Source organism: Saccostrea cucullata, unplaced genomic scaffold (genome assembly GCF_032062105.1).
Source record: "Saccostrea cucullata isolate Sc308-1 unplaced genomic scaffold, CSIRO_AGI_Scuc_v1 ctg120, whole genome shotgun sequence".
NCBI classification, from domain to species: Eukaryota; Metazoa; Mollusca; class Bivalvia; order Ostreida; family Ostreidae; genus Saccostrea; species Saccostrea cuccullata.
In genome coordinates, this window is record NW_026937312.1 from 312,526 (window position 1) to 336,548 (window position 24,023).

At 34.4% G+C, this 24,023-nt stretch overlaps 1 protein-coding gene across 1 annotated transcript in view; it reads left to right on the top strand.

The window, feature by feature from the left end:
- LOC134247888 (epithelial cell-transforming sequence 2 oncogene-like) overlaps positions 1–24,023 on the top strand; it is a 57,997-nt gene that overhangs the window by 17,142 nt on the left and 16,832 nt on the right. Inside the window, exons 21-24 of the mRNA XM_062730287.1 lie at positions 20,937–21,161; positions 21,348–21,504; positions 21,599–21,664; positions 21,874–21,965. Of these exons, the coding sequence (XP_062586271.1) occupies positions 20,937–21,161; positions 21,348–21,504; positions 21,599–21,664; positions 21,874–21,965 (540 nt within the window). The remainder of the gene's footprint in view (positions 1–20,936; positions 21,162–21,347; positions 21,505–21,598; positions 21,665–21,873; positions 21,966–24,023) is intronic.

The window sequence follows — 24,023 nt, forward strand, 5'->3', positions numbered from 1 at the left end:
ACAAGACACAAACTACATTTTATTCAACAAATTTTCCAGTAAACAATAAATTAAAAACGCCCGTAACATCTTTAATAGTTTCTTATCTTTGTATTTTGTTCTTAAGAATATTTTTTTATTATTATTTTGTATTCCATTGACATGTTCATAGATTGAGGTGAACCACGTGTTCGAAGTAAAATGTAAACATGTATTTGGCGTAAACGTTGCTATTCATTCCAACGATTGGTCAGTTGCTCGTGGTAAGATCCTCTGTGCGCATTTATAACAATAGCCATATAAGGCAAACAAAGGTTTGTCAGTGTAGAAGATAAAACACGTTTTTACCAGCGAATCGGTCACTAGTGAGCTCTTATTTTCGCCGAAAAGTATAAGATATATTGTTATTTTAACACCCCCTCCTTTAGCCACCCCCTTTCTGTTGAAAATCATGAGAGTTTTTGAAAACATTTATTACAGGACATGTTTTCAAAAATATATATAGCAATGTCCTGTTTACTGCCAATTTTATTTATAAAACCGGTTCTTCCCTATAACCTTTGAATAGATCAACCTAAACCACGTGTCTTGAATTTAAATCACAATAACATTAGTAGGGGTGTATGTACTAATAAATTCTTTTTATTGGGTATTAGATATTCTGTTTTTTGTATTAAGTTGAAAATGTGCTCTGAACTTGAAATTTGATGAAATATTTTGAATTATCTTTGAAGAAATGATAGCCTCGATTGGTAGGAGTTAAAATCGGAAGTGAGAATCCACTTACCAAAAAAAGGCACATGGTTTTTACAAAGCGGCACTTTAATAAAACGGCAGTTGTGCCTTGTATTTATATGATATTTCAATATAATTACTACATTGTAGCTTTGTAAACTGTAATGGGAATGAATATGAGCAAAACATGAAATATTTTTCTTAATCTGAAATTATTATTATGATGATTAGTTTTTGTAATATATAAAGTTTTCATAATTTTGAAAAAATCACAGAAGTCTTCTTCTGAAATATAAAGTATACTTTAAAATGTTTACAAGTATAGATAAATTTCGATGAGCTAGAATTTAGCAAGTTATTTCCTGTTAGCAGTCTTTGCCAAATTTTTTTTTTCAGCAAATGCCCTTTTTCGGGCAGGTGTGATAACCAATTACACAAGCCCGAACAAATATTTACATGCCCAGAATTTTATCAAGTTATTGTATTATTCTTATTTGCCATTTCATGACAAGGAAATGATCTGAAATCCATTCTGTCAATTTTTAGTCTCGTCATTTGTTTTCAACCTGTACACTTTTTGTGTCTTCTTTGCAGAAGAGTTCCTTGGAAATCGCAGTAAAATAAGATTTCAGTTAAATTTTATTTTGAACTTGACTTTAGATGGAAAATAAAAGACTTTAAAGTACATTTAGTGTTATTGGTCTTATTTAATTTTATTATACCAAGGCTTATGCCTTAGAATTTACATGCCCTTCGGGCTTTTAAGTGTGCAAATTCCACGTGCCCGCTTCCAATTTTACCAGGTCCCGGGCATCGGACTCCTGGGATTTGTTGAAGACTGTGTTAGTCGCCCGCCATACTGGAGGTCCAAATGCTCATATTCCTTCATTGTTCAACCAATTTAAAATTTTTATATTTGCTATTTTGAATTAGGAATCATTATTTTTCTGAATTATAAAATAATTTTCAAGAAGCATCCTTTATTAAAATAAAAATTATTTAATAAAGATTTTCCACAAATATTTCTGCTACATCCTAGTAAACTTGGTAAGATGAGGGAAAATCACCTATTCGATCTCCAATATGGTGGCCCACGGGGAGTACCTCTGACTAAATTCAGGCCTATCAAAAACTGTATATTTTTTTTTTTAAGTTTTTTTTTTTTTTAAAATCGAAACATTTTTTCAGATACGTTTTAATTAAAATTAGATGTTAGATCTGCTTACATACTCACTAATCTTACATCTAACAACATCCCATAGAGGGTCAAATAAAAAGTTGAATTCTATCGATCTAAAATATTTTTTGAAGCGAATAAGTTGAGCCGCTCCAAATTTGACCTCTGACATGACACTCTATAGGATATTGTTAGCTTTCAGTCTAGTGAGTATACGAGCTGATCTAACATCTAATTATACCCCCCCAAACGAAGTTTGGGGGATATATAGGAATCACCTTGTTCGTCTGTCTGTCCGTCCGTCTGTGCAGTCGTGTCCGGTCCATATCTTTCTTACAGAGGGACATTAGAATCTACTACTCCACACTAAGATTGCTCAGGACCTTAGGGTGTGTCATGACCTTGACCCAAGGTCATTTGGGGAAGTTCAAGGTCACTGGAAGAAAAATTTCATAATTTGTGTCCGGTCCATATCTTTCTTAAGTATAAACTTGGTAGGTTCTCATTTCACACAAAGATTGCCCATGACCCAAGAGTGTGTCATGACCTTGACCCAAGGTCATTTGGAGATGTTCAAGGTCACTGGAAGAAAAATTTCATAATTCGTGTCCGGTCCATATCTTTCTCATGGATAAACTTGGTAGGTTCTCATTTCACACAAAGATTGCCCATGACCCAAGGATGTGTCATAACCTTGACCCAAGGTCATTTGGGAAAGTTCAAGGTCACTGGAAAAAATTTTCATAATTTTTGTCTGGTCCATATCTTTCTTATAGATAATCTTGGTAGGTTTTCATTTCACACAAAGATTGCCCATGGCCCAAGGGTGTGTCCTGACTTTGACACAAGGTCATTTGGGGAAGTTCAAGGTCACTGGAAGAAAAATATTACAATTCATGTCCGGTGCATATCTTTCTTATGGATAAACTTGGTGGGTTCTCATTTCACACAAAGATTGCCAATGACCCAAGGATGTGTCATGACCTTAACACGGGTCATTTGAGGAAGTTCAAGGTCACTGGAAGAAAAATTTCATAATTCGTGTTTGATACATATCTTTTATGGATAAACTTGGTAGGTTCTCATTTCACACAAAGATTGCCTATGACCCAAGAATGTGTCATACTCTTGACCCAAGGTCATTTGGGAAAGTTCAAGGTCACTGGAAGAAAATTTTCATAATTTCTGTCCGGTCCATATCTTTCCTATTGATAAACTTGGTAGGTTTTCATTTCACACAAAGATTGCCCATGACCCAAGGGTGTGTCCTGACTTTGGCGCAAGGTCATTTGGGGAAGTTCAAGGTCACTGGAAGAAAAATATCATAATTCATGCCCGGTGCATATCTTTCTTATGGATAAACTTGGTGGGTTCTTATTTCACACAAAGATTGCCCATGACCCAAGGATGTGTCATGACCTTAACACTAGGTTTCAATTCATTTTCTTTGAGGTTTCACATATTGAAGTGAAATTTAGTATACAACTTTATCATAAGAGTATCAAGATCAACTTGTGTTTTGGTTACATTCGCACTATTTTAGACAGAGTTATGCCCTTTGGAGTTATATAAATTTAAATTATTTTGGGGAGGGGGGCATAAACATCTCTTGTTTAATTAGAAATCCCTCACTTGTTTGTGTTTTTATATAGAATATGAAGTAAAACTCCTAATTAAAGTAAAAGTAATATTTGGATGAAGCTAAGTAAACATGATGTAGAGTGAGGCTTGTCCAGCCCACTGAATTTTCCACTCATTGACAAGACTTCGTGTTTGTTTATTGTGCAACATGGATAAAGATGCAATAAGTATGGAGTAGTGTGACCATGTCCTTTTGCCCTTGATTGGCTATTCATCTAAAAAAAAATCCTTATTTTGTGTATGATCTATGAATAAGGATTATTGGAGGTAAATGTTATGTGTCTATAAAATAATGAGTCTAAATTGAAAACAAGTCAGACAAGTTAGCATTTTCAAATGCATATGACATTTTATGTTATAAACCCAGATTGTTAGATCTGGGGCGTATATTGTTTTTGTCCTGTCTCTTTGTCTGTTTGTTGTCAACTTTAACCTTCACCATAACTTTTGAACCATGCTAGGTAGAGACTTCATATTTTGTATGCATACATAATTACTTTATTAAGTTCTTTCAAATGACTTCAAGGTCAATGACCTTGTGATCTTGACTGTGACCTTTATGCTAAAAATAGGTTTTTTGAACTTTTGCTTTAATTTTAGAACTTTAAATTAAACTTCACCTCTCAAGTCCTATCTTAGGCCCAGAGTTAATTATATATCGGTAATTTTAGATTTACAATAAAAAAAAAGAAGCTTTTTTTTAAGGAATAGGAATACTGATTGAAATTTTTTTGTTATGTTTTGAAGAAACTCCATGATGCCACGTAAGAGGAACTGGAGGATGGCATCGGTGAAGATGGGGAACCAGAGTCGTGGCAGCAGTGACAGTAGACTCGTGGATACTGGCCACGTAAAAAATAGTACGAAAGACCCAACGATTAACGCAACAGATGACGGACCTTTTAGACTCGTGGATACTAGCCACGTTAAAAATAGTACAAAGGACCGGGGGGATACTGCCTCCTTAAAAAGAGTACTAGATTTGCCTTCGGGCGCCAGAAACATTACAGATTTGCCTTCGGGCGCCAGAAACATTGCAGATTTGCCTTCGGGCGCTAGTGACATTATAGATTTGCCTTCGGGCGCTAGTGACATTATAGATTTGCCTTCGGGCGCTATGAACACTGACAATATGCGTTCGGGCGCTATGAAATTTGACAATATGCCTTTGGATACTATTGAGAAAAATTTGTTTGTGACAAAATTATTTGGAACAATTAATCAAGCTAGTCATTTATTTCCATCTTTTTCTAGAGGAGTTCAATGCACATGCAATGCTTTGATGTCTATCATTTTGCAAAATGCATCTACTTCATCAGAACTCGATAAGGTTCTCTTTGCTGGGGATGATTTATTTCGAGTCAGAATTGCAGAATTACAGTCAACTGTTCAATTTGTATCAAAAATGCTACAATTTCAAGAACTTCCCAAGTCTGTTTCTGTGAATGATAACCATTATGAAATATGCTATTATGAACAGATCTATGGAACTGTGACTCATATAGATTGGGATCAGTCATGTCAAAGTAATAATTTAAAGGAAGGTATTGAGCTGCTCTTTACAAGGTATAATCAAGGATTAATTATAGTTGGAGGAATTTGCTCTGCAGTATATCTTGATGACAAGAACTGTCCTGTATTATACGCCCGTCTTAAGACGGGACGTATTATGTTATAGGCTTCATGTCCGTCCGTCCGTCCGTCTGTCCACTCGTGTCCGGCTCATAACTTCAATACTATTAGGCCTAGGACTATCAAACTTTGTCAACTGGTACTTCTTGGGTAGACGGTGTGTCGCGCACAAAAAGTAGGTCACTCTGACCTTTAATAAAGATGCTATGGCCAAATAAGGAAAAATCCTGTCCGGCTCATAACTAGAAAACTATTAGACCTAGAGCTATCAAACTTGGCAAATATATACATCTTAGGTAGAAGGTGTGTCGCGGCCTATTTCAAGGTCACTTTGACTTTAATTTAAGTGAAATTTTTAAAAAAATTAATTCTTTTAAATTTTCAATTTTATAATCCTAAAAAAAATGTAAAATTATAGTTGTATCCTTGTTAAAAAATGTTAAATCAAGTAAAAAACATTTTTTCATCATATACTTTACAGTAATCTGTGGGAAATGTTAATGTTGTAAGAGGAATGCAGTTTGTCCCATGGGCATAATTAACAAGCACTGGTCAAGAAGAATTTTGATAGCAGAAATGTGCATGTCAAATTAGAGAAAAATTAATGAGTTTTGTCAAGATTAACTGGAAGACCATCTCTGACCATGCAGCTGTTGTCTCTTGGGAGTTGGGCAAAAAGAAATGGCCTCATAGTTGCTTGTGTTAATTAAGAGTTCTTGATGGCTAGTTCAGATAAAGATCTTTCAATTAGTTATTTGGTGTAATGTAATTAAAACAAATTGATGTTTTAAAATACAGTATATGATTAAAACTAAATTAATATTGTATGATATAATAAAAACTAATTATACATATTTACATTGAAAAAAAAAAAACATTTCAATTTTTATATATTTGCAACAAATTGCAGAGTGCCATGTCTTATAAAATTTTATAGTCTAAAGAATAATTTCTGTTTGATGTTTTTTAGACTGTAGCATTTTTAATCAATCATAAAATATACAATAAAAAAAGCAGCAGATGGATATTTGTTAAGCTCTAACTTAGCCAGTTTAGAATTATGTGATGTATTATTTCTTATAATTATTGCCTACACTCTTAGAGATGTATGTACAATAAATATGATAAGGAATTAATGGAAATTAGATCATTGAAATCAGTGTCAATCTTGTAATCTTGAACTTGGTAATTAAAGTTACCTGATTTTCTTGCACTCTAATACCAATTTATGATCATTATTGAACAATATTTGACGGGCGTATCATGCTGTGGCGGGGCACTTTATTTTTTGATTCACATTCCCATGGAGAGGACGGTCTTTCATCTGCAGATGGTAGGGCTGTTAGAATCACTTTTAGTGATATTGATCAACTAATGGACTACATGTTTGCATTTTATCGAAGTTGTAATATTTCAATGATAAGTCAGTTTGAGATTCAGCCAGTGTCTGTAACACAAAAAACAAGTGTATCCAATTCCGCAAGCAAAAGACCTTCTTTAATTGATAAGTACTTTGAGTTCCAAGACAACATGTCAAAAAAATGTATCATTTCTGAATCACCACAAGGAAATCGAAATGAATATATGAGAAATTATATGCGAAAAAGAAGAGAAAACTCACTGATAAAACAGAAGGACAGGGAAAGTAATCTTAGAAGTATGACCAAAGCAAGACAAAGTAAAGAATTTAAAGAGAAAGAACTTGCCTCAAAAAAATTTGTAAGAGAAAATCCAGAGAGAAAGCAGAAGGATAGAGAAAGTAACCTTAGAAGTATGACCAAAGCAAGACAGAGTAAAGAATTTAATGAGAAAGAACTTGCTTCCAAACAAAAAAAAGAGAGAAAATTCAGAGACAAAGCAGAAGGACAGAGAAAGTACATTAAAAAGTATGACCAAAGCAAGACAAAGTCAAGAATTTAAAGAGAAAGAACTTGCTTCCAAACAAAAAAAGAGAGAAAGTTCAGAGACAAAGCAGAAGCAGAATGAACAAAGCAAGAGAAAGAGAAAGTACATTAAAAAGTATGAACAAAGCAAGAGAAAGTCAAGAATTTAAACAGAAAGAACTTGCTTCTAAACGAAAAAATAGAGAAAATCCAGAGAAAAAGCAGAAGGATAGAGAAAGTAACCTTAGAAGTATGACCAAAGCAAGACAAAGTCAAGAATTTAAAGAGAAAGAACTTGCTTCCAAACAAAAAAAGAGAGAAAGTTCAGAGACAAAGCAGAAGGACAGAGTAAGTACGTTAAAAAGTATGAACAAAGCAAGAATAAATACAGAATTTTGTTTAAAAGAAAGAGAAGCAAAAAAGAGCAAAAGAGACGATGTAGAGCAGCTGGAGAAAGAACGACTCTGTAAACAGCAAAGTAGAAGAAATAACAGAGAAAAAGAAAGAGAAAATGAAAGGGTTTCTAAAGCTAAAAAGAGGCTTGATACAGAATTTAAAGAGAATGAAAGCAAGTTGGTAAAGAAAAAGTGTCATGGTAACTCTTTAGAAGATTGCATAGAGAAATTCCATGAACAAGTAAAAATTGGTCCAATTTATGTGTGTACATGTTGTCATCAGACTTGGTTTTTGAAAAGTGTTGTGAAGCTAGATTCAACCTGTCTTAGTGTTAGTAGTAAAAGTATCTGCACTGGATTTAGATCTGTGAATGACATAGAATGGCTATGTTTAACCTGTTGTTCAGCTCTGAAAGATGAGAAAATTCCAAAACTTTCAGTTAAAAATGGAATGAAATGGCCTGAAAAACCAGATGTTTTAAATTTACACCCACTGGAAGAGAGATTGATATCTCAACGAATACCATTTATGCAAATAAGAGAATTACCAAGAGGAGGTCAGATGTCAGTCAAAGGAAATATTGTAAATGTACCAGTAGATATTCAGCCAACTGTAAATGCCCTCCCACGACAAATGGATGAACATGTGACTATAGCGGTGAAATTAAAGAAGAGATTATCTCACAAGTCAACATGCTTCACAGAAAATGTTCGTCCAAATGTTGTGTTGAATGCTTTACACTGGCTTATGAAAAATTCTGAATTGTATAAGAATTCAGGTATCGTGATAGACCATTCTTGGAGAGATGAAATTGAAAAAAGTACTGAGGAAACAGTACAAGAACTGATAGGATCTTCAAATGATAGAGATGATCGTGAAACTGAAGGTAATGATGATGGTTTTTGTGAAGTTACTTCAGATGACTGTATCCAAGGCAATTCAGATACACTTGTTGATGAAGCAGACATTGATACAAATAAACTTTATGTGTTTGCTCCTGGTGAAAATCAGAAACCAGTAAGTTTATTTACAGATAAAGATGCAGAATATCTCTGTTTTCCGACAATATTTTGTGGTCATCGTAGAACTGAAAGTAAAGAAAGAGTAGTTCCAGTACACTACAGTGATATTGCAAAATGGGAGTTGCGCAGTGTTGATAGACGAGCAGCACAATCTGTACCCAACATCTTTTTTAAATTAAAGAAAATTCAAATAAAGCAAGTTAGTGACAAAGTAAACTTGGCACTAAGAAGATGTAAATCAGAGGGCAAAAAAATCACTGCAGAACAAGTTTTAAATCCAGCCTCAGCAGAAAAAATTGTAAGATTAAATGAAGGGTATTATATTTTCAGAACACTTAGAAATTCTCCTGCATATCTTTCATCAAAGAAAAAGGATGTATTTGCCATGATAAGGCAGTTAGGTCTTCCAACCTGGTTTATTTCTCTTTCATCAGCTGATACCAGATTGCAAGATTTGCTTAAAACATTGGCAATGTTAGATGGAAAATCCATGTCGCAAGAAGAATTAGAAGCTATGAGCTGGAATGAAAAATCTAAACTAGTAAAACAAGATCCAGTGACATGTGCAAGATTCTTTGACAACAGAGTTCAACTTTTCATCAATACCGTTCTTAAGAGTCCTCACAATCCTCTAGGTGTTGTCACTGATGTGTTTCGAAGGGTAGAATTCCAGAATCGAGGTTCGCCACATATTCATATGCTGGTATGGACAAGTGATGCTCCAAAGCATAAGGAAAATAGCAATGAGGAAATAGAAGCTTTTGTAGATAAATATGTCACATGTGCTTTGCAGGAAAATGATTCTCAAATGAAGCAGCTTGTAGAGCTTCAAGTACATAAGCACTCAAAAACTTGCAAAAAAGGTGGTAGATCTGTGTGCAGATTTGGATTTCCATTGCCACCTTTGCCCAAAACCATGCTTCTTGAACCCTTGAATTTTGATGTTGAGCATTATAGAAAGATGTATTCTGATATTCAGAAGAAAATGAATGATTACAAAGATGGTTGCAGTTTAGACTATGAGTCCTTCTTAGAGACTGTTGTAGAAATGTGTGAGGATGAGTATATAAAATGTATTCGAGCATCCCTAAAAGGTCCCAAAGTGTTTCTAAGGAGAAGTCCATCAGAAATGAGAGTGAATTACTACAATCCATCAGTGTTGAAGGCTTGGAATGCTAATTTAGATATTCAGTTTGTACTCGATCCTTATGCCTGTGCCACATATATTGTTGCTTATATCAGCAAATCTCAAAGAGGAATAAGTGCTATGCTTGATAAGGCATCTCAAGAGGCTGCAGAGGGAAATATGGATCTTAAACGACAAGTTCGACATATTGGAAACAAGTTTTTGAACTTTGTTGAGGTGTTAAAGTGAAATTTTGTGTGAAATTGTTTGTATAATTAATGCTTGATTTATATTATCTTAATCTTGTTGATTTGTAGTAATTGCTCTAAGCTACAGACTGCAGTGATCTGTTTATATGATAAGGTCTTGACTGCTCATTAAGATTTGGCTGGGAAATTTAGCTCTTGTATCAGCATTGCTGACTTTTATCACCCGAGTCTCAGGGGGATTGAATGTCCGAAGTGCTGGCCATGAGAAAATGCAGAATTCATAGTGTTCACAATTAACGGGTTAATTTAGCAGTGATTGACAGTCTGTAGGTTGGGCAGTTCTTAATATTTAGCGTAGAATTTGTGTGTTCAATTAGTTACTCAGTCGGGTCCTGTGTGTAAAGTGTTACACGGGAATACAAAATAAACTTTGTTGGAAACTTTGGGCGTTTTTATTTAAAAACAGAAAGTTTCGGTGTAACATTTTAAGTGGTGGCAGCGGTAAAGGATCCTAATTAAATGTGAAATATTGTTTGAAATTTTATACATATATTTGGATTTAACAAGCGGAATTAAAATGCCTAGGAAACAGGACTTGGAATTGGAATTACAACTTTCTAAACAAAAACAGGAACATGAATTACGTTTAAAAACACTTGAATTGGAACATGAAAAAGAAATTTTGGAATTACGTGTTCAGCTAGAGAAGGCCAATTCAACACCAGGAGCACATTCGACAGGAATGCCAAAAAATTAAACTTCAACCATTTAATCAGGAAAAGGATGACATTTTGTGCTATCTCTCTGAATTTGATGCGGTAGCTGAGCATGCAGGTTGGACTGAGAACTCAAAGGCTTTACAGCTTAGGTCACTTTTAACCGGAGAAGCTCGAGAAGTTTCGCAGCAAGTGACTTCGGGATACAGAGATCTGTATAAGGCTCTTTTGAATCGATTCGGCAAGCGCCCAGCAGACTACTTTCAGTTCCTGGAGGAAATTAAACGTAGACCAGGAGAAACTTACAGAGGATTAATGTCGAGAATAGATCTGTATTTGAGTCGTTTCATTGATGAGAAAGATCCCGTACTAAAGTTCCGAGAAGAGTATTTCTTAAAGGCGTTATCTCCTCAACAAGCCCAGTGGATTAGACGGAATAAGGGAAGTAGTGAATTAGTTGAAGCTGCTGAGGATTACATTCTACCAGCAAAATCGGCCGAGGACAGAAAACTTCTAAATCCCAAAGTGTTAGGTGAGAAGAGTCAGGAACAGGGGAACTCCGGAAAACAGAAAAGTTTGGAAAAAGTGAAATGTTTTAGCTGTGGGAACTTTGGACATTATGCAAACAAATGCCCAAAGAAAGGTAATCTAGCGTCGTGTTTCGTCAAAGGAGCATTATGGGGTTTACATTATGTTCCGGGGAAAGTGGATAATGTGGAAGTGTCAATGGTCAAGGACACTGGAACATCTATGACGCTATTGCGGGAGGATCTTGTTGATCCAAAATGTGTTCTACATGGACAAACTACTTCCTTGGTTACAGCTATTGGACAGCCATTCGAGGCTAAGTTAGCAGTGGTTAACCTGGAAACACCAATGTTTAAGGGACATGTTCAGGTAGGTTTAGTACCTGATCTGGTTGCAGATGGTTTATTGGGAATAGATGTTCTGGAGAGGAACAAAGTTGCAGCTGTGGTTACGAGAGCCAAAGCAAAAGAACAAGAACAAAATGAATTAAGTGCCAAAAATCACATGAATAAATGTGATGCCGAACCAAGGGACTTAAATGTCGTGGTAACTAAGGATGAGGCTGATAAAGTGAACCTTGATTTACCTGAAATTACATTACTGGCAGCAGCAGAAAATGAAATTGGAAATGAACAGCAATTTCCTAACGACACCACAGAAACAATTTCAGATCTTGTCTTTGGACATGGGCTGACACAAGTGCAGAGACAGAGTTTAAGGGATGTTTGTCAGAAATTTTCAAGAATTTTCACATCAAAGCCGGGAAAGTGTGATGTTATCTCACATACAATCAGAACAACGTCTGAGAAACCAATTACTCAGAGACCTTACAGGATACCGGAAGCTAAGAAACAGGAAGTGAAGGAGTCGTTGAATGAAATGTTAGAACAAGGACTTATTACACCATCCAAAAGTCCGTGGGCCTCACCAATTGTCCTTGTCAACAAGCCTGATGGGACAATTAGAATATGTGTTGATTATAGAAAATTGAATGAAATAACTCTCACGGACCTTTATCCCATTCCACGCATTAGTGAAGTATTTGAGAAAATTGGAAGCGCAAAATATTTGAGTAGATTTGATCTAACAAAAGGCTACTGGCAAGTTCCTCTGGCAAAGGAAACACGCGAGAAATCCGCCTTCATCACCCCATTTGGCCTTTTCGAGTTTACAGTGATGCCGTTTGGTATGAAGACGTCTCCAGCATCATTCATAAGACTTATGGATCGTATTTTAGATGGAACTCAAAATACTGTTGCGTACTTTGATGACATAATTGTCTACAGTCAGACGTGGGAAGACCATATCAAACATGTAACAGAGCTACTTCAGCGTATTTATGAGGCCAGTCTTACCATCAGACCATCAAAATGTAAGTTGGGAGCAGCAGAAATCATCTGTTTAGGACACATAGTTGGTGGAGGGACAATTAGACCAGACCCTAGGAAATTGAAGGCCATGGAGGATTTTCCGCTTCCCTTGACAAAGAAGGAATTAAGATCATTCTTGGGATTAACTGGATACTATCGCCAGTATATAGGAAATTATGCGGACATAACTGTACCACTGACTGATCTACTGAGAAAAAGTCAACCCGCAGACTTAAAATGGATGGAGAGGGAAGTGCAGTCATTCAAGAAACTGAAGGAGGCCCTGATGACAGCTCCTGTTTTGGTCAATCCAAACTTCAATTTACCGTTTGTACTACAAACAGATGCGAGTAATAACGCAATTGGGGCTGTCCTGAGCCAGCAGTTGCCAGATGGTGATCACCCAGTTGCTTACCTTAGTAAGAAGTTACTTCCAAGGGAAAAGAACTATTCAACGATAGAGAAAGAATTATTAGCTATCGTTTGGGCCATTGGATCGTTCTCGTATTACCTAGAGGGGAGGAAGTTTTACGTAGAAACAGATCACAATCCACTAACCTGGTTGCATCGATTGAAGAATAAAAATCAGAGACTGTTGCGTTGGGCCCTCGCACTACAATCGTACACCTTTGAAGTTAGATATAAGAGAGGAAGCAAAAACACAAATGCAGACGGATTATCAAGAATCTGAAAAGTGAAATGTGTTATTGAATTATGGGCAATTTTTGTGAAAATTTTATATTCATAAAATTCAAGTGCATTCAGTTTGGATTTACAGTGAAATTCATTTTGGATTTATATTATTCTTTTGATGATTAATTGCTATTAACTGTTTAATACTTATTTGGACTAGCTAAAGTGAATTTAGTGACTGGTTAAATTTAATGTTACTATATACAGAATTATGAACTTGGAAAAAATTCAACTATTGACAGTTAAATTTTTATCTTTGGAAGGGAGGTGTTAAAGTGAAATTTTGTGTGAAATTGTTTGTATAATTAATGCTTGATTTATATTATCTTAATCTTGTTGATTTGTAGTAATTGCTCTAAGCTACAGACTGCAGTGATCTGTTTATATGATAAGGTCTTGACTGCTCATTAAGATTTGGCTGGGAAATTTAGCTATTGTATCAGCATTGCTGACTTTTATCACCCGAGTCTCAGGGGGATTGAATGTCCAAGTGCTGGCCATGAGAAAATGCAGAATTCATAGTGTTCACAATTAACGGGTTAATTTAGCAGTGATTGACAGTCTGTAGGTTGGGCAGTTCTTAATATTTAGCGTAGAATTTGTGTGTTCAATTAGTTACTCAGTCGGGTCCTGTGTGTAAAGTGTTACACGGGAATACAAAATAAACTTTGTTGGAAACTTTGGGCGTTTTTATTTAAAAACAGAAAGTTTCGGTGTAACATGAGGTCAGTGCACAAGAGGCAAGTTACTTGATCCTGCAGATGCCACTTACACAAGCCAGTAGAGAAGTTGTTTTTATAAATACTTCACCACCTGAAGACCGAGTTTTCTTACTCAAACATCAAGATGAATTGAATGAGTTACCAAAAGACTCGACTGACATTAAGTCAGATGGTATGATACAGAGATATGCAAGAAGACCAAAGCAACTAGAAAATTGGTGCTTAGCTGATGTTGTTTCAGAGTTGGAAGTCACTTTTCCAAAAGAAATGGAAAAAGATGTGCAAGAGGAAGTGAATGACGATAACTCTGAAGAAGATTCTCAAGAGAACATCTTTTCTGATGAGGATGTTTTAGTTCATTTGAAAAATGGGATTAAGATCAGAAGACGAAAAAACAAACGGGTTATTAGATACGTAGGGTACAGCCAAAAAACAAATTCTGAACAGTATTACAGAGAAAGAATTCTTCTCTTTCTGCCTTGGAGAAATGAGAATACAGATCTATTTGGTAGTTGTCAAACTTATGAACAGCATTACATGCAAAAAGCAAGTATGATACAAATGAAGCAAAGGCAGTATGAGCATTTTGTTGATGAATTAGAACAAGCTCGACTTCAAGCTGAAGAAGATCTTGATGATCTGGAGACAGTAGCACCAAATACAGAGCATGCTGAGGCAGAAGATGCAGAGATAGGTTCTGAACCATCTGAGGAATTTGTTCATTTTGATCCTGATACAGTTCAGCATAGAGATTTTGATATAGGTCCAGACCTGGGTTTGTCCTCAAAAGTATCTGAAACAGAAATGAGTGCTGTCCGCATTCCTGATGACCAGTATTATAAACTTTTGCAATCCTTGAATACAAAGCAGAGAGAATTTTACAATCATGTGACTAACTGGATTCAAAACAGAGATGAACCATTATATGCTTTTCTTACTGGTGGAGCAGGTGCAGGAAAATCTGTGGTTATTGATGCCATTTTTCAAACATTACACAGAATACTTTACTCAAAAGAAGGAGAAAGTCCAGATGATATTAGAATATTACTTTGTGCTCACACTGGCAAAGCTGCATACAACATCAAAGGGACTACTATTGCATCAGCATTTCACAGGAAAATGTATCAAACACAGCAGCACATGGGTGCAGATGAATTGAACTCATTTAGGACAAAGTACAGGAATTTGTCAGTTGTGATAATAGATGAAATTTCAATGGTTGGAAATAATATGCTGACATTCATAAATGATAGACTCCAACAACTTACTTGTAGAAAACAAGACTTTGGTGGTATTAGCATCATAGCTGTAGGTGATTTATATCAGTTACCACCTGTTGGAGACAAGTGGATTTTCAATGACCTTTCTAATCCTGGTCAGAGTTTAGCAAAAAATTTGTGGAATGAGCATTTTCATATGCATGAATTATCTGAAATTATGAGACAAAAGGACGACCTCAGATTTGCTGAAATGTTGAACAGACTTCGTGAAAACAAGATGACAGATGAAGACAAAGAACTTATTTCTCAACGCATCATTAGGCAAGACTCTGAAAACTATCCTAAACAGGCACCTCATCTATTTATGAGAACAAGTTTGTCGATTGTTTTAATAACAATTTAATAGAAAATCTTTCAACAGTTAAAGTAAATGTGAGAGCAGACACAGATGTGTTATCACAGACAAAACTTTCTGCATCAGTGAAATTGAAACTAATTCAAAATTTGCCAGAAAACCAAGCATCTACTGGACAATTAAGAACAAATCTTGTTATTGCTGTGGATATGCTCTATGACATATCAGTGAATCTTGATGTTACAGATGGATTGACAAATGGTGCTTCATGTGTTGTGAAATACATTGAATATAGACAATCACAATTAAGACCTGCCATAGTATGGGTTCTGTTTGCTGACTCAAGTATAGGTATTTCAAGAAGACATCAATACAACCATTTGTTCAGTACAAATGTGAACACTACATGGACTCCCATATTTGAAGCTAAAAGAACATTTGTTTATAACAGGAAGACATATGAGAGAGTTCAATTTCCACTCCAACCATCTGCTGGAAAAACAATCCACAAAGCACAAGGAGCAACTCTTTCAAAGGCAGTTATCAGCTTAGCACAGACAAAACAGCGCAAAATTCCTCACATACATTATGTTGCACTTTCAAGGGTAAGGTCACTTGATGGTCTATTCATTCTGGATTTCAATGAAAAAAGTCTTTCAAAGGATGAAAATGTTGATAGAGAGATGGAAAGATTGAGAGATAATAGATTGCAGCTCTCATACAAACCACTTTACTCAGTATATAAAGATATCAAATTTTTGTTCAACAATGTAAGGTCTCTACACAAACACTTCTTTGATATCAAGTCAGAACCAAGTGTTTTAGCTGCAGATGTTATTGGTTTAGCTGAATCTTGGCTTTGTGAATCAGATTCTGATGAAGACTTTACTTTGGAGGGTTTTACAATGTTCAGAAATGATGCAAATATTTCCCAAACCAGATCACATCATGGCATTGTCATATATTTGAGGAATCATTTACAGTGTGTGACATACAACACCTTCACTTCCAAATCTGTTGAATTTTCCATGATTTCCATTATGCCATCTAATACTCCAATACAGTGTGTAGTTTTATATAAGCAGCCTTCTTGTACTCTTGAACATTTTTATGATACTTTGAAGAGCAGGTTGCTTCCATTTGTTCACAGAGATGAAAAAATTGTGATGATGGGAGATTTTAATTTGGATTTGAATACTGGTCAGTATGGACATTTCCTAAACTTTATGAGAGAAAACTTTGGTTGTGAGCAAGTGATAAACAAGGTAACAACAAAAAACAAGACACAATTAGACCTAATATTTACCAACTTTACTGATATACAAACAGATGTGCTCCAGGCTTATTGGTCTGACCATAATATGATTTATTGTGCTACAAATAATCCTTAAGCTAGCTAATGATATAGGTGCAGTTGTATTTTCCAGTATCAAAAACCCTCTAGAGCACAACATAGGTAGTATGTAAATATTTAGTTTCCATTGGAAACTAAATATTTACAAACTGCCAAGAGTGGTTAGGCAAAATCAAGGGTTGCCACTCATCATCTACCTTATATGTCCCAATAACTCCCCTTTATCTTTAAAAATACGTATGTACATGTAGTATTCAATTTTAAAATTTTAATACATATATTTTCTTATTGGGAAATTATTGGGACAAAATTATAATGTTTAAAAATTGAATGCCCATGAGATGGAATTATTTTTAGTTTAATATGTATGTAATATTTGCAAACTTTAAAAAACAAATGAAAACAGTTTTGCTGCCTTTATTTTATTTAATATATGCAATTGAAATTTCATCACAGCATATGTAGATTTTTCTGTTATAACACAATATGTAAATTTGTATACTTTTGTAATTATTGAACTAAACATATAAGTCATTTATAAATTGAAGATAAATATGCATGTTCTTTTTTTTTTAATTGAAATATATAAGTATTGTAATGAATAATTGTACCGGTGCATATCTCTGCAAGATTTGATTGGATCAAATATTAAGATATTTTTATAACACGTTTTTAGGGGTCATACCTCTTAATTAGACTTGATCTATTAGGTCTGGATGAAATAATACAATCAAATAGCATTTGATACTTTTCCAATGTTAAGTTTTACTTCTTTTTTGATTGTTTTAACAATTATTTAAGGGCCCTCTCAACAGTTAAAGAAAATTGAGAAAATTGTAGAATGTAAAGGTGTAAATAGTGAGCTTATCTTATTACATTTTCATCACAATGTTCCTATGCATTCAGCCTTAGAAAAAAATTTCAAAGAGAATCCAAGTTTCTTTATTTCAAAGAGAATGAAGTACTCATGAACAAATATATCACTGTTTTTTACTTAACTGTGCAAAATACTTGCAAATGAATTAAGAGTTCAATCTATTTTTCTTGTGGATGCTTGATTTAATCACATATTAACTGATACTGATAAACTATATACATTTCAATTTATTTAGTTAGATCAAAGGGCAGATTATCTGCATAAAAAATACCACAAAATAAGAACTCTTTTAATGTGCAATGTATAGAGGGCTCTTAATGTTTTTGTGTTTGTAAAGTGCTTTGTACATTCTATGAGTTATTAATGCATGTACATGTATAATAATTATAAAATTCATATTTCATCTCATGGGCATTTAAATTAACATCAGTTTCTTAAATAGTATGGTGAATTACTTATGGTGATTGATACACCTATGTATTGAATTTAAGTGTGTAAGTATGTAATTTTGAATGAAAGAATTGATGTGTTATACTCAGAATTACTGCAGTGATATATGTACAACCCATTGTCAAAAGGGTAATGTAAACCAACAGTTGCCCCTGTGATGTGAAAAGACTAGCTGCTAACATCTTGTGTTAATGTAGAACTGATATCAACATTCCATTTATAGAAAAGACTATCTCCTGTGTTGGATATGAAATTTAAAAACCAACATTCCATTTCTGAAAAGGACCCACTGTGTTAAATATGAAACTGTTAAAGCAATTACATTCCATATCTGAAAAGACTGGCTTCTGTGTTACATGTGAAACTGTTATCTACAGTTCTGAAAAGACTGCCATATATTACCTGTGAAACTTTTATCTTAACACTCCGTTTCTGAAAAGACTGGCTTCCTTAATTTGCTACATCGAATGTGAACTTGGTATAAACTGTTGTACATAATTATATTAAGAAGAATCACATAATATATAATTATTGCTGTTTTTTAGGTCAATACAATGATTTAGCCATCTGAGGAGTACAATATTCACCATTTTTATTTTTGCATTATCCCCAAATCTATATTTTTAATAACTGCAGATATTGTATATTGAAATTTTATGCAAAAAACATAAAGAAATAGATATTCCCCTCATAAAATTAGAATTCTTACCCTCATTTACCACAAAAAATTAATTGAAATCTACAGACAACACAATTCAAGAATTAAAATACTACATGTAGTATACATAATAAAACCCCATTTCTCTAGATTTATAGTGTCTTAAAATTATGATCTTAAGATTTATTTTTCTGAAAAAAAAACTGTTGATGAATGTATTCAGCTCTTTGTAAACAACTTTTAATCTTTCTTTTCGCTTTCGTTATGTAAGATTAAAGATGTTGTTCTCTACAATCACTGAATACAGCTATTTCCTTGAAATATATCCCTTAGCTATAAATTTTCATTATGCAGATGATTTATTTAAATTGTTATCATGGATACTCTGAATTTAAAAGTTGATTTAATTAATATATCTAAAAATTCACTGGTCTAGGTAATCTTTGCAGATTGATTTTTTTTTTTTGGGGGGGGGCTGCATTGTTTCAAAATGCTTTGGAGCAGAATGATTCAAATTGTGTATTAAATTTGTTTCTATTGTTTTTGCCATAAAGCATTTATGTGTTTATTAATATATTCTTGATCATGTTGTAAAAAGTTAAGGATAAATTTATGGTTCAATTTTTGCTACATGTATGGTATTAGTGCAAATTTTAAAATGTATGTAAACAATTTGTGCTTGGTGGACAAATTCAGGTACATAAAAAACATGTTCATGCTATCATAATTTCACACTATCTATTTTTATGCTCTAACTGTCTGAAATCACCAAAGACATGAAACATTCACTTTTTAAAGGTAGGTAGCATAGAAAGAGGGAGGTCAATGGCCAGCCCGTGAAGGGAGGTAAACCTTGCTTCTTTCAGATGATAAAGAAATAAAGTGAAGATTGCTTCATACATAGTATACTTGGTGGTAAAATTTCAGAAAGTATACCAATAAGCTATTTTCATATTGTTTGAAAATTGAACAAAGTATTGAAATATTAAATGAATTGTTCACCAAGCTTTCTAAATAAATTCAATGCTATAGTCAATAAAGACAACTTCATTATTTCAGTCATTATTGTGCACAATTTAAAAGTCAATTATTGAACCATTGTACTAGTTACGTGTTTATAGAAACATGCTTTTCAGTGTGTAAATCAAGCAGTGATTTTTATCTACATTGATGTTCTCTTTTGCTAGGGGATGGTCTAGCTAGCTGCTTTGCAATATCTTGTTTTTTATTAATTTCCTTTACTTTGATTTTTTATGTTGAGTATAATTGTGCCATATTTTAATTTAAGCTGTTGTACAATAGTAGAGTATACTATGATATATAAGATGTTTTCTCATGATGCTTTCTTTTAAAAAATTTGATGTTATATATAATAAATAATTCCATTGATTAATGCATGAAAATCATTATACTGCATAAATTTAAAACACCAATAAATCTAATTTGACTTTTTGTGAATGTGTGATTTTTTATAAGTCAAGTATGTTAAAAACACTGCAAGAAAGGAAGGATTACTACATATCAGAGTTTATTTTTAAAAGTGTTCATAGTAACAATAATGAATAAACAAAACATTGATATATAAGAACCACAAAATGCACAATTTTTCACTCTAGAATATGAAATTTTTAATGTGGCACTTAAGTTTACAGTTGTGAGAAAAGTTGTTTTGTATGTAAGAAGGACTCTCTAACTTGCTCAAGGTCAGTGTTAGCCAAGGGTCCCACATCTTCACACTGCAAATGCATTGTAAGTTGCAAAACAAAGAACATTTCATTATTATGTGATACTTCGATGAATAATGTACTGCGAAAAAATCTGAAATTTGTGCATTGATGGCATATGATAATGGTACAGAATTACATGAAAATTACATGAAAATGAAGGAAGTAGTTTACATAACCCTATTGTAATTCAAGTTTGCCTGAGATAAAGGTGTATATATCTTCCTTCAACATTATGGTTTTACTCAGTTGTAAGACTTGTTTCTTGATACTCAGGTGACCTATAAGGCCCGTGGGCCTCTTGTATCCCATAAGAATTGTAATATATTAGGTTTTCTAACAAAATATTTTACTTTGCAAATTATTATTAGTTAATGGGGGAAAAGAGAAATGTGAAACTAAGACTACAAATTATTGTTTTCCATTGAGAGTTGTCTCCCTTAGATCACGGTTTATATTCCTATTTTAGTGAGATGCTTGCCGACCTGAAGGATCGCGTAGCTGAATGGGATCCCACCCACTCCTGCCTGGGAGATATTTTTGTGCGGTTCTGTACCCACCTTAAGTTGTACACTAACTTTGTCAATAACTATGATGTCATCTTACAATGTATAGAACGGACCAAAGAGCAAACCCCTGCTTTCCGAGCTTTCCTAAAACGTCATGAGAGAATTCCTGCCACTAGAATGATGACGTAGGTTTATTGCCTCACAGAAATTTTGGAGATTGATATTGAAATTGAATTTTCAAAAACTGAAAATAAAAATGACATTTTATTAAAGTTCAGAGTAAAGTACCATTGAATGATAATTGAAGAAGTTTGTTTTAAGATAACTGAGTTTATTTATTTTAATTTTTCCATGACCCCCTTGTATTTCAGGTTACCCGAGTTGTTGCTGTTGCCGGGACGACGGATCAATGAGTATGTGACCCTATTGAGTTGGTTTGAGGTCCACACCCCCTCCACTCATCAGGACCGAGCTGACCTGGCCGACGCCATAGCAACACTTAAGGTGGTCAATAGGCATGTTCAGGAGGTTTGTATACAGAGTTATGTCCCTTGACACATTGTGGGAGTCTCAGTGAAAATAACTCTTGAAGTGCATTATTTCACTTGTTTAATTTACACAGAGCAAGACCAGAATGGACAGAGACAGAAAGATGATAAAGTTACAGAAGACTATTCTTAACTGCCCAGTAAGTTATTTCAAACTTATCTGCCCAGTGAGTTATTTCTTACTTAAATGTACATTAAGTTATTTAAAACTTAACTGCCTAGTGGGTTATTTTTAACTGCATAGTGAGTTATTTCATACTTAACTGCCTAGTGTGATATATTCATACTTAACTGTACAGTGAGTTATTTCAAACTCAAGATAATCTAATGTTTTTGTTGACATTGACAGAGTTTACTAGAATCCAACAGATACCTCATCAAACAACAAGACGCTGCCAACATGAGACCACCATCAAACGAGAGCACTGTACCAGAACTCAGGTAAGCAATGTCCCAGAAATCACAGTTTCCACTTCAGACGTAATGAGCTGTATGAACTCTGAACCTTGGCAAATGAGACTCCTGTGGCAGAACTCAGCTGCGTTTAGAATCCTAGCAAGCAAGACTGCTGTATCAGAAAAGCACCAGCAAATAAGTTCCAAAAGTATTACAACATATTATTGGAGTCATATTCAGTTATATGTTCCCTTTTTCACAGGAAAATAAAACCAGGAAAATTTCACTCAGATGAAATAAACTTGAGTAATGAATTATCAAGAAAAGGAGGGTAGGGTGGGGCCACAGTGGAAGATCAAAGTTTAACTAGAGGTGCTGTGAGCAATGAGCTCACTAAATAATACCCGCCCCGCCTCCCATATGAATATAATAGCAGTATCCATGTTTTGCTTTGGAAAATCCAAAACATATGTCAGATCAAAAAGTAAAATTTGAGGTGCACAATGGCAATATGTAATAAAGATTTTGTGAAAGTTTCATTAAATTTCCTTCAGTGGTATGAGAGGAGTTGCAGATAAGAGATAGGTACCCCAAAGCGTAACAGGCAGACGGACGGACAGCTAGACGGACGGAGGGATGGACATACCGATTACTATATACCCTACCACTTTTCAAGCGGGGATATAATAAAGGAATATACAGGGAAAATCTTTAATAAAAATCTTCTCAAGAACACAAAGCCATGATTACTCATATTTATTTTGAACTATCCTTGGGTTAGTATATACTAGATTCAAATTTATTCAAATCACAACCCCGGTGGTAGGGTGGGGTCAAAATGAAATTTTCAAACATATAGGGAAAAAAGGACATAGTAAGTCAAAGAAATATGTAAGCATTCTTCTTTAGTGTAGATTCAAGTTAATCAAATCATACCACCCCACACACCCCTTAGGACATGAATCAAAAACTTACTTTACAATTTAAATTTAAGGCAAGTGTTCGGGGTACTATTGCTTTAATACTTTCTATTATAAAATGTATGAATGGTCAGAAGAATTGCATGAGTTTTCTGTTGTATAAATATTTGAATTTAGACAACCACCACTTTCGTGTTGTGTCGGCATGCATCATAGAGCTGGAAATAGAATGTCGTGCCAGCATTTCTTGTGTACTCTTCCTGCAGTGTGAAGTTCAAAATCATGTACATCAGTCAATGATGGAAAATTTTGTTCTGTGTAATTTGCTGTATGATTATATCATGTCCAATAAGCCGTTTTGTGATTACATGAGCTAACATGTTTATGTAAGATATAGGTCATGAACAATTATAGTCGTATGTTCTGGAGCTGGTGAAAAAGATTTGTTTTAAGAGAATACACAAGAGTTGTTGGCCTTGGCAGAGATACCTAGTTTTTAAGTGTGTGTGGGTTTTTTTTAACTCTCCTTGAATACGAAGTGAGGTCATAGGTCTTGTCTGATGCCGATTCTTAATTGTATTCCTTTCTCCTAAAAGAGGAGGGGGATTGTATGTTTAAATTGTATAGCGAGTCAAATGCAAGAAGCTAATAGATTAATTCAATCATCGTAGATGAAATTTGGGTGTATATAGGAATCTACCTGTCTATTCAGACTATGTCCTACAATTGTGTCTTAACTAACTTTGCACTGGAGAAATATTTGGAAATTTGTTCTTGACACAATGATTGCTTCTGACCTGGGCCTGAAGTTATTCCAACAAGGTCAAGGTCAATGGCAGAAAACATGTAAAATCTGCAGTCTTTTAAATTCTAAATGGAGAAACTTTAGTTTATACAGATTAAAGAACTTAATTCTGCTGCTGGAGATAAAAGACTTGTAGTAGGACAGGGGGAAATGTGTTGCATTGGCACCTTAAATTCTCCCACGAAGAGCTCAGCTAGACAAAATAGCGTGCCTTCAATTTTTAACTAGACACACTCTTGCAATTAATTCATATTAGTGAAGAGAGTGTAATTCGTAACATCTTGTTTTGAAAAGTAACCCAAATAACCATTTTCATTTGGATAAATAACAAAATTGGTAAAGATTTTGTGTAGAGTAGATCAGGCATAACTTGCTATG